Below are 12,040 nucleotides of genomic sequence, written 5' to 3' on the forward strand. Positions count from 1 at the left end.
AAGCAGAAATTACGATAATCGAAAACAAAATGCATGCAAAACGACTACATATGATGGCACAAAGGGGTTTCTTTAAATAAAAAAAGACAGTATATCAAACAGAAAAATGGAGACGGGGAGATCACACAAACTTACCAAAGTGGTTCTCGCATACAATGCATTCTAATGTTTCATTGCACCACAAGGAGTAACGTGCCCCTCCACATCAATGCATTGTTCAGTCTAAGGTAAGGATTGTGTAGGCGTGGCTTTAAAATGACAGTATACAACCCTGCAGAGAAGGCGCTAAGCCAGGGCGCTACATGGATCAATCCGTAGCCCGCACATCAATGGAGGAAGGACCTCTGCGTGGACATTGATATACTGTCCTTTTAACTGCAGGGAGAATTGCTACTGCGCATGGGCGATGGAGAGAAAGCCGGCAAATTTGGTGTGGATAATGGGTGAAGAGAGGGAATGAGCGGGTGTGGTATCCCCATCACGGTTAGAATGGAACTGATAAAGCAGCGTATGGACTGGAGAACAAATCATAAGCATGTTTATCCACCGAAGGGACTGGGGAATGGAGACTGCCAGCACGTTGCCATGGAAACACTGACTGTGGGCACTTCACCATCTCATACCTTATCCAATACATTGCTGGTTGCTGGTAGTAGTCCAAAGACCCTGATCGCTTGATGGTGAACCCGTGGTCCAGCTGAGCAGAGAGAAATGGGGCAACTCAGTGGATCGGCATTGCGCGTTAGCATCAAGACTCCATTCCAAGATGTCACTCCTCTAAGGCACAGTTACTGCTGGCATTTTCACAAGCTGCTCACAACGTTCATCCTAACACTGTACATTCAAAATTACACACAATAAAAGGAAACCGCCTGCTATGTTGACATGTGTGACCTTTAAGCTGTGTGACATGTCAGGATCTCTGACTGAAGCAGAAAGAGGGTTGGGCAAGCACTGCTTGCAACTGAGTGATGTGCCAGAACCTTCATCAGTATCCTGAGCCTGTTCTAAAAACCTATCTGTATGCATATATGTACATGGGAGTATATGCTTTGCATATATGAAGCTGTGCGCAGTGTAATATGCTATTTATTATCTCTGTTGAGTGTGGATACAGGCTCCTACTAATGCAGGTGAAGCAATAAGTGTGCCTTGAGGTTTTTTGCATGTATTTTTGTTTTAAGTATTGACCTAAATCAGGATGGATGTGGGATATTTTTGTGCAGTGAGGCAAAGTTGTTTCTCTGTTCAAAGTCACTGTAGCATGCAATCTCGGAGACAGTAAAATGTCTTTCTCATGTTTATATTGCTTTACTGTGGCAAAAAACTGGGTTTGACGTTTGTGCTGCTGTAATAAATGAGTTTGTTTATTTAATAAATAGCATCTTACACTCCGCAGATCTACATGTATCGTTTAGTTTTTTTTAATTTTCAGTAGTTATAAGTAAAGGTATTTAAGCATAACTCGAGCACAGAGAATAACTAGGCCTTGTGAGTATGACCCTCGGTAGTTTTCTTCTGAAAAGTTACTCTTGAAAGTAATCTGTGACCCCCAAAGCAGTATTTTCTGAAATCAGTTATGCTCTACGGTGGTTATAACTTACGATTTGGTCCTAGCATTGTAGTAGTAATTGTGTGAATCTCTGTTTCTTAGTGTAGTTGTTCCAAATAACTTGTTAAATCACATTTCTCGTTTAAGAAACTCGCTGACTAACTTGTCAGTATGGAAACTGTGGCAGCAGTTTTCAGTTAAGGGCACACGTTATGTGCCAGTGGGTTTTGCAACTAGTGGATGTATTTTCATCCAAAAAATAATTGCTACAAAAGCAATATATTTCTATAATTAATGTACCAATGGGTATAGATGTCTGTGAATTCTTATTTAAGATATTTGTGGCAGGCCCTTTATGGAGAGATGTAAGAATATGTAGCATGGCGTGCAGCACCAGTATTCACATACATGTAGGTTTTCTGACCATATGCATGAGGGCATGCACGCGCTAGGAAGGCTGTTAACTGGAATCTGAAGTGCTACGTTTATATGACTTCAGAGCAAATACTGTTGTCCTTTGGTTGTTCTCATGGCCTGTTTACTTACCTGTTATTTATCCACATGACAGCAATCCATAGACATGCTGACTTCAAGGACTAGTACACAAGTTTCATGGCACCTCTTGCTGTTACCAACATTCCTCTCTTGAACCCGATACCCGTCATCTTGTAATTAAATCACAGCTTGTATGTAGTGATTTGAAGCAATATCTTGATTTCGAGCAAGCTTTCTATCATTACACTATCAATAGATTCTAACATAAATACTAAAACCCAATCAGCATGCTTTTCTAAACTCAGCACTCAGAGCCACGCTGTACAGAGGCCAAATTTACACATTTTTCATGCATCGTGGTGAGTTGAAAGGAAGGGAGAGAGCAGGACAAAGCTGGATCTAAAACGATATAGTGCTGTTGCTGCAGTGGCAGGGAGTGCTGCGGGGCGGGGCAGGGTGTGGGGTAGTGGACACGGACATACAACGGGCAGGAGTAAAGTAAGTAAATAAATAAATAAAACTATTTACTTTGCGCTCGCTGCCTGTCGTATGTCTGAGTCCACTACCCCCCACCCTGCCCCTCCCCTGCCCCACCGCCCCGCAGTACTCCCTCTGCGAGCTGCCACTGTGATGCTGTCTTCCTCTAGGGTGGTGGGCTTTCTTGCAGCCTAGTCCCATGCATAGACCTTTGCACGATAGTAATAAGGGGTGTGTGTGTGCGTGTGTACGTGCGTGCGTGTGTGTTTGTGTGTGTGTGTCAGACATAGGTTTTGTACTGGGCTTCCACCACAAAATACTATACTGAGGCATAGTTTAAAATGTTTCCCACTTTGTATGTGTGCTCTATAGACAGTTCAAGTTAGAAAACTCTGGAGAAAAGAAAACTTTTCTTTAAGTTTGTGCCTGCCTCAAGGAGGTGTAAATTTAAAGTGCAAAGCCCTGTTTAAAAATGTCAGTAGTCAGGAATTGGCATCAAACACCATGGGTGGTTGCGTGGGGATACCCATCTACCACACATTGCGTGAAGCAAAGTATTACTTTGGGGCTACTTTCTAGCACAAACACGTTTTGTATTGGAAACTAAATCCCAAATCAACACATTGCATTGGTGTGCTTCACTTTTGGTGACTGCACAGGCACAAGGTGTTGAGAAATGTGTAACCCTGGGCGTAGTGTGCGTAGTAGCGCTACGCGTAGGTACGCGAAGTGCACGTCGCACTACGCGAGCTACGCGTAGCTACACAAACTGCGTAGTGCACTGTGCAAAATGCTGTTTGCGATGCTTGCACAGTGCCGGATGCTTGTCCGCACTGTGCAAGCATTGCAAACAGCATCTTGCACAGTACAAGCAGTCATTTTCTGCTGCTCGAGTAGATTTCTACTCGAGCGGCAGCTTTCTCAACGCGGACTGGTAGTTTCTCATCGCGAGCGGCCGCGAGCATTCACGACCACTCGCAAAGAGAAACCTGATCCCCCGCGTTGAGAATCTCGCCGGGAGGTTTATTTTCCACGCTCGCGATCGGCAACTTGATGTTGCTGATCACGAATGAGGAAAAAGTCTCGCCGGGATGTCATTTTGCTCGCTCGCGGTCGCCAACTTGACGTTAAGGACCGTGAGAAAGCAAAAAATGACCGCGATGCTACGCCACACTACGCTACGCGTGTTTGCACTGTGCTATGTGTAATTCGCGAAGTAGCGCAAACTACGCGAGCGTAGCGTAGTGCTTCGCCCAGGGTTAGAAATTTGGCCTCTGGTTTCAGCAACGTTGCTCCTGTGTACTTCGAAAGGGTGACGAATCAAGACTTCTAAGGAAACAAGCTACACTAGTGATTCATGTTTTGCCTGATCAGTTTTAATACAAAGGATTTCCACTTTTTTCCTCATCACTTTTAATAAAAAAGGTATACAGGATAATAAGATATACAACCAAAAAGGAAAATAAAACTTGTGGCACCTGAAACGTTGGTTTAGCATGTATCAAAGCATTAGTAGAGAAACATGGCACTGAAAAGGGACAGCGGATTCCCAAGCATCCTTATCGTTCTAGTATGAACCATACCTTAGTATTTGCCAGACTGCACTTCCTTCCTTCCTTTCGTCAAGATTTGTCCTAATCAGTGGCGTAAGGAAAGTTTAAGGGGCCCCCCCTGCAATGTACACGGAGGGGCCCCTGCTCCGGATTTAATCCGGAGCGCTCAGGTCCGAGTACTCTGCTGAGGGGGCCCCCTGCAGCTCGGGGGCCCCCCCGCACCGCGGGAGATGCAGGAACCTGTGTTACACCCCTGGTCCTAATCTCAATACCTCCACCTCCACTACGGCAATACTTAAGCAGCAGAGTACACAATTACATTCCCACTCCTAACTTAGGGCGGACATGCAAACCAAAGCAAAGACATACACGGAGATTTTAAGAGCCACACCTGCCATTGCTGCTTTAACAGGTGATTGTAACTGCTGTTTTCATGAGTGGCATTTTTTTTTTGCACTTTTATATATAGTGCGAACTCGACCCAAAGGTATTGGAGCGCTTTACATGAGCACCGGTTACGTTACACAAGGAGACATTCATTTTTTTGTTAGGCACGGGGAGATTAAGTGATTGGCCCAGAATCACAGGATGTGGAGTTGACCCTGAGGCTCGAACCTTGGTTTCCCAGCTCCAAGGTCGGCAGTCTAGCCATCAGACCACATCCTCATCATCAATTCCATGTCATCAGGCCCATGTAGCTCATGGGAGACAATGTATAACAGTGCAGTGAGCGCGTATCTGCTGCTTTGATACTCAAGGTGGGCTGGGGTCGAGTCTGATCCTAGATCTGACAGCTATTATTCAGCTGGATCCAGGATCCCGTATGGCCCCCGTAAATAATGCTGAATTTGTCAATTTGCCAACACAGACACATTGGGCAGGGCCCACATGTGGTCCGCTTTCCGTTTCGAGCAGCAAGTGAGGGGGCTTTCTTATTTTAACTTCCAACTGCGGCCAGAACACAGGCCATCAGCCCTTCTTTTGTTTGAGTATCATCATAGCTGGGAGGATCTGGAGCTTAACACCTAGATGCCAATGCAATGGGGGAACAAAGGCAGACACCTTAGCACTTTACACGCACTTGAGAAGTTATGATTTGGAGGTGGGTTCTCGACTTTGTTCTACCACTGAATGTAAGAGATATGCATGCATTGTGAGACTGTTAGATGTATCTATCTGTATAAGTAATCACATTCGTAAACATTTAAAGAGCACACTTTTTTTTCCTTTAAAGTGCTATATATCATCCCATTGTAGGGTTGAGGTGCGTATTGTCATCACACGCGCATTATGCAGAGAAGATAAATCATGCACGTGTGTAAATCAATTTACAAGAAATGTTACATAAGACAAAAAGAGCTGCAAGGTGTAGGAGTCAGGTATTGCCCATAGTGGTAGGCATTATGTTTATTAAGGGCTTGTGTCTCGAAAAGGGTATGCGGGCTGTTCATGGTAGATCGAAGTCTGATAGATCTGGGGTAGTGACCTTTGACAATGGAAGATCTGGGTCCCGTATTGATTATATACTGGTTAATCTGGAGTTGTGGTTGTTGATTGATGATATGGTGGTTGTATGTAGACCAGAAAGCGACCATAACCCCCTAGTTTTGTCCATGCTTGATAACAGTTTTATTGATATTGTTATGGATGATGTCCCTACTGTTCAGGCAAAAGTATTCTTAACTAATGATGAAAGAAGGGTACGCTGGCCTAAAATAGTTATTAATGAGGGTTTTATGTCCATGATTAGGATTTTACTTATTAATAAATTAGACAAACTCAATTGTTCTGAGTCCCAGGTTGAGAGTAATGGAAAATTTCCCGGGATTCATATTGGGTTATTCTCGGAGCTTAAATCCTTCTTTGTTAAGAGTTTACCCCATAACTCCAAAAACAAAGAGTTGAGACCCTGATCCTGGTATGACAAGGATTGTAGACAGGCTCAAAGAGCCTTGCTTGTTGCCATTAAATCTAGATTACCAGATGTTATTCGTAGCTGTAGGGCTATTTATAAACGTGCCCAATTATCAGCTAAAAGGAATTGGGATGAGGATAGCTGGAAGGGGTTACTACAGGCATGCGATGGGCAGAATATGACTGAATTTTGGTATCTCCTTAAGTGGGGTAACCACCCACAAGATATGGTATCTACCACCCACGTGGAGCCACAGCGGTGGGTTTCGTATTTTGAAAACCAGTTCAAACTTAAGAGTAGGACTACAGCTGTGACACCGTCTCTTATGTGTGAGGAACCCTTGGTATTTGTCCCCTGTGAGGTGAAGTCTATTTTAAAGGCTATCCCGAGTGGCAAAGCACCGGGGCCCGATTGTATCCCCGCAGACCTATTTAAACATGAGCAAGACCTATGGGTCCCATATTTGACCATGTTAGCCAATGCCCTTGCTAATGGAGCTTCAGTTCCTGATTCTTGGTTAGGGGCAGAGATATTGCCAATCTATAAGAAGGGCGATCGCTCTGCCCCGGCCAATTATCGTCCAATTAGCCTTATAGATGCGGTACAAAAGATTGTTGCCCGCCTACTTTTGGGTCGTATACAGGGCTGGATGGCCGATTTTGATATATTAACACCACTCCTGGCGGGTTTTCGGTCGCATATTGGAACCCTAGACCAAGCGTTCAGGGTTATGCTCCTGTATTGGAAAGAGGTTATCCTTGGTGGTGGCATGCTTTTTGCGGCATTTGTGGATCTAAGGTCCGCATTTGATCTTGTTCCAAGGATTAAGTTGTGGGATGTTTTATTGGGGATGGGCATGCCCAAAGAGCTGGTGGCTCTTCTTATTAAATTGCACGAACATACGTATGCTAAAGTTCGATGGGGTAAACCCGGGGAGGTGACGGATAGGTTTGAGGTGTCTAAAGGGGTTAGACAAGTGTGTGTTTTGGCTGCCACCCTGATTTCCCTGTTCATTAACGGGGTTATGAACTACTTTACTAACTTCCCCACTGATGCACCTTCCCTTGCTGGCAAGAAAGTCCCCTTGCTAATGTTCGCGGACGATACGCTCTTAATTTCTAAGACGAGACAGGGGTTACAGCTTGCTCTGTCTCGCTTTGAGCTTTTCTGCCGCGACCATGAGCTGGAAGTTAACGTAGGGAAGACCAAATTTATGGTCCTTCGTGGTCCAAGATCAGTTAAATCAAGGGTTAAAATGGGTGGGGTTATCCTTGACCAGACAGCTATTTTTACTTATTTGGGAGTCACATTTAGTGAAAATTTGAGTTGGAAACCCCAGATAGATGTCCTTACCCTTAAGCACGCCCAACTTGGCGGAGCTCTGTTGAAGGAACATAGAAACTTGCTAACAAAACCATTGGCTCCACTGATTAAAATCTATGGTTCTAAAATTCTTCCAGCCATTATGTATGGGGCGGAGTTGTGGGGCTTTAGTGATATGTCCAAATTTAAGATTGCCCAGAACAAATTCCTTAGGTCAGCAATAGGGTTACCGCAATCAACTCCTCGTATTCCCCTATTGTATGACCTAGGCTGTAACCCGGTGGAGGACATGGTACGGTATAGACCACTTGCGTTTTGGCGGCGCCTGCGGACGACACCGGAACTGTCTATGTATGCTGAGGCCCTCTTGGAGGTAAAAGGGCTACGGGGTTCATCGGGGATTCCATGGTTATCAGCAATAAAAGCTTCCCTGATTGATATGGGGTTAGGGTCATATGGGTTGATCCTGTTACTGCTGTTTTCCCCTCAAAGAAGCTTTTTAAAGAAATCTATTGGTGTAAGATTAAGGAAAAGAGATTGGCAGCTGCTCTGGGTGGCCCCTTGACAGTATTATTCCTTGTCATCAAGGATGTCCCCACTTATGATGAATATTGGGACATCATAACAAAGCCATCTGATCGTAAATTGTATCATCAGTTAAGAGTTGGCTCCCTCCCTCTTTGTGGGGTAACGAGTTCATGGAATTTATGTGGCAGTGGTAAATGTCCCTTTTGTGTGGAGGAGGTAGAAACTGCTGATCACTTCCTTTTTTGTTGTCCAATGTACACTCAACCTAGATGTGTATGGCTAAAGCCTGTATGCCGTTCACTGGGAACAAGATCAGCACAGGTTGCCAGTCGAATCCTAAAATCTGACAGCACTAAGTATATTGTCATAGGGGTATCTAAATTTGTTAGTTGGGCTTGGTCAATTCGGACCCGGAATTTGAGTCTATAATTCAGTAGTACACATAATGTTGCAGGTGGTTTAGCATATTGTTCATTATTATTGTTTATTATATTATGAAATTTTTCTTATTTTTTTTTTGCGGCTATTGATTGTATCAGTCATGAGTCTTTGTATTGTATTTAATAACTTTTTATTTTGTTTTTAGTATGTATTTATTTATGGATTTTATGGACTATACTAGGACAATTTATTATGGATTGTGTTTTATATGTATAGCATGTCTTTTATGATGTAAATCGAAATAAAGACCTTTTGACTGACTGACTGGTAGGCATTATAAGTCAAGAGTGCATGGTCTTGAGAAAACAGAAAGTCAGGATTTAAAATAGAACTTAGTGGTTGAGGTTGTCTGTACTAAGTAATAAGGCTTTATTAGTGCCCAATGAAACCATTTTTAGCAACCTTAGAATAACAAAAGATTGATAAAAACAAAAAGGTTCTAGCTCCATGCCGTGCAATTTACATGCAGCTTCTTGATGCCGGTTCATAGGTTACTGTGCTATATTACAAGGATTCCAATGTATGAACTGAAAGTAGCAATAGGATCTCTGTGACAAAAGAAATATATAGATAACAAAATGTGCTATCTACATTAATTGCAAATCTGTGATCGGCATGTTACACACTGCACTTTACAGCAGGCAGGCTAACCCTCTACGCTACTTTCTGAATCAAAACTGAATAGACAAAAAAAATATTTCCAGTAAAGTGCACTAACCACTAGATTTATGTTACTGTCATTTTTTTCCCCCTGAAAATTGCAGGGCACAAAAATATCTCAGCAGCAGGTGCCTTGACCCCTTAATATACCTTAAAATGCAGCCTCTATGTGACCAGTTAATCCAAAACAGATTTACTGTCGCAATTATGCTTTCTGCCCAATTATTTGCAGTAGACTTTAAAAAAAAATATATATAAGTTGACCGTCAGACTCCTCCACAAGTGAATACACTTTTCCGCTGCCACACTTTGACCTCCAATTCATGTCTCCCGGATAAAAACGCTTTCCATTTCCAGCAGTTGCCGGGCGATAATGTGAGCGCTTCAGCTGTGCTCGGTGCGCAGCCCTCCCGGGCCTCAGGCCCTATTTGTGAAATGGGTCATTCGGTCAATTAAGTACGCGAGCACCTTGTGATGGGCGAAAGGCCCCTTGAAAGTATGTGGTCACATATTCGTAAATCAGAGTCCAGGTGTAGTTTTAAATTTTGTATATTTGCAATGCATAATGTAAATGCATTCTTCCGCGCCAAAGGGCGGGAGAAGCGCGGGCGGTTGCAGTGGTAGCTGCGCAGTCCTGCGTCACGCCTGAGCATGCAGACGTCTTTGAATAACAGTTTGGGTTCTCTCGCCTCTGTCTTTTATTTGTTCTCAAACGACCTGAGGCTGCGGTGTGATGAGCTCATTTATAACGGTTTTGAAACAATGAAAGTAGCCTCCCTCCCTTCAAGCAGTATGCCCGCTGAAATACGGCTATCTTTTTACCAAGGGAAAGATACATTCCAGCGTTTTTCGTATTTTACAGAGGTTTCGGGAATTACACTGGTTCATAGCCGCCATCTAGTGTAAAGGAAGCGAACTGCTTGCAGAAGAGAAACTGCCTGTTTTCCCCTTGCACTTATATAGATATTATAGCCCTTCTAAAGTCAGTCCGGTAATATGTCCAAGTGTGCAAAAGCAGATTTTGGTTACGCCATTTTGCATGAGAGGCTATTTTAGGCACCAGCTCCTCATCTCAGTAACATTAAATTGTGACACTACTACAAAAATTCGTTCAACCCCTATGCATAACTCTCCAACACCCCTTCATTGCGCCATCTTCACAAATATTCTGTTTTATATGGCCTATCATGTATGTATGAATATCCTTCCTCTAATGCATGCGTGCATTCGCTGTTTAATTCTGCGCATGTTTAGCTCCTAGAGTCTCCTTTCATAGCACTTGTGAGTTAAACAATGTACCGTTTTACTAGTCAGTCACAAGCCTCCAGGGGCGAAAGTGGGAACCTTCGCAGGTATTTATGTAGGGTAACTTCGCTCCCCTTTGCGGCAAAGTTTCAAACTTCATCCAGCAGGTATAACGATACTTTGTACCTTTCAGAGAGATTGTTTACTTACATGTTTTCACAACTAACCTGCGGCTGAGCACCTGTTGAACAGTCCTCTGCAGTGTATCAAGTTGCAATTACATTTATTTAGCATTTACTACCCCTGAGAAGGCGTTACAGTGGGCCTAAAGACGTGCAGATGATGGGTGTGTGTGTGGGGGGGGGGGGGAGGTTCGGATAGGTGGTCTTCCACCATTCGTCGATGATCTGTTGAAGGACCACCACCCTGATATACCGGACTCGGTGCAGGAGCTACTGGCAAGTTACAAATTGTTGGGACTGCTCCGTGCGGAGGGGGTTGATAGTGTTGGGGAATGGGAGGGGGGGCGGGGGGGGGGAGGACTAATCCTTGGATTGAACTACCTAACCGGTCTTTAGAGCTTGGCACCGACGGCAGACAGACAATACGGGGCAGAAGAAAAAATACGTTATTATTGAAATGCTGCAGAAAATAAATTTCCATTTGAAGTTTTGAGGGTGTCTGTATTCCCCTGAGGGAAGGTGCAACCAGGCACGCCACTGCAGCCACGCACATACAGTAAAGTGTTCTAGTCCGGTGAACAATACTTTGCAACCTTTCCTCAGTATACTGAATGCAATCTCCGCTTTCTTTAGTTTAGGCCTGTTTAGAGTACACATGGAACGAATGGAACATTTTTCTGTTTCGCTCTTGACCACGGAGGCTGTTTCTGATTGGACGCGATTAGCGGACGACAGAAGTGGGCCCTCGGTGATTGGGGTTGAGCGGCTCTTTGGCAGGCGGTCTGCTTCCAGAGATGCCATGAGCCGAGCCACTGTGGTTCACTCCCTGGCCAAGCCCAAGACCTCACATAACCTTCACGTTTGACATAACGTATTCATTAGTCTTCACTTCCGGTTTAAGCCCACGTTTATCATTTTTGCTATACAATAAGTGCGCTTTTTTTGGAGGCATGTTTTAATTTGTTATCTATAAGCTGGAGCATTTTGCCATTGTTTTCCTTTGTGATTCTGCATGTCAGGATTATTTAAAATAAGTAGAAATTAATCAGGGGAATCTGATAAAATAGCTATTTTGCATTACAATCGGGAGTGCCTTTAGTTCCAGAAGTTTTTCTTGAGAACATATCTTAATCTTTCTAAAATATTACCATTCCCCGAGTACAGGGAAACATTCTCTGTGGGTGTATAAATGAATTAAATGTTCCATGCAAAATTTAGCCCATCTAGTTCTCATTTGTACACCTCTAATTTTGACAGAAAATAACACCTCAGGCCAGTGGAATAATAAAAAAAACTCTCACCAAGACGCATACCATTACACAGTGCCTATTCCACACCAAAAAGTCCAGAGATTTAGTTTTTTTATGAAGCTTAATTGTTTATGTGGAGGAAGGTTTTAGTCAGCCCACAATGATCCCCGGGCCCCCTATATGAGTGCCTGCAATGAAGGGAGTTTCTAGGAATAGTAAGGCTTACATAGTTTCCTTATCTACGTTCAATCAATCAATCAATCAGGTTTTTTTTTAAGTGCGCTACTCACCCGTGAGAGTCTCAAGGCGCTGGAGGGGAGGGGGATGCAGCTCTGGATCAGCCGAAGAGCCAGCTCTTGAGGCTCTTCCTGAAGGTGTGCAGGGTAGGGGAGCATCTGATGTTGACTGGGAGCTCTTTC

At 43.8% G+C, this 12,040-nt stretch overlaps 1 protein-coding gene across 3 annotated transcripts in view; it reads right to left on the reverse strand.

Annotated features, from left to right (window-relative positions):
- The window catches only part of DCLK1 (doublecortin like kinase 1), a 1,175,807-nt gene that overhangs the window by 33,096 nt on the left and 1,130,671 nt on the right, over positions 1 to 12,040 (reverse strand). Inside the window, exon 17 of one of the 3 annotated variants that reach the window (XM_085621708.1) lies at positions 624 to 697. The exons of the other annotated variants lie outside the window; for them this stretch is intronic. Within the exon in view, the coding sequence (XP_085477834.1) occupies positions 624 to 697 (74 nt within the window). The remainder of the gene's footprint in view (positions 1 to 623; positions 698 to 12,040) is intronic. 3 annotated transcript variants of the gene reach the window in all.

The sequence above is a fragment of the Triturus cristatus genome, chromosome 8 (assembly GCF_964204655.1).
Source record: "Triturus cristatus chromosome 8, aTriCri1.1, whole genome shotgun sequence".
Classification (NCBI taxonomy): domain Eukaryota; kingdom Metazoa; phylum Chordata; class Amphibia; order Caudata; family Salamandridae; genus Triturus; species Triturus cristatus.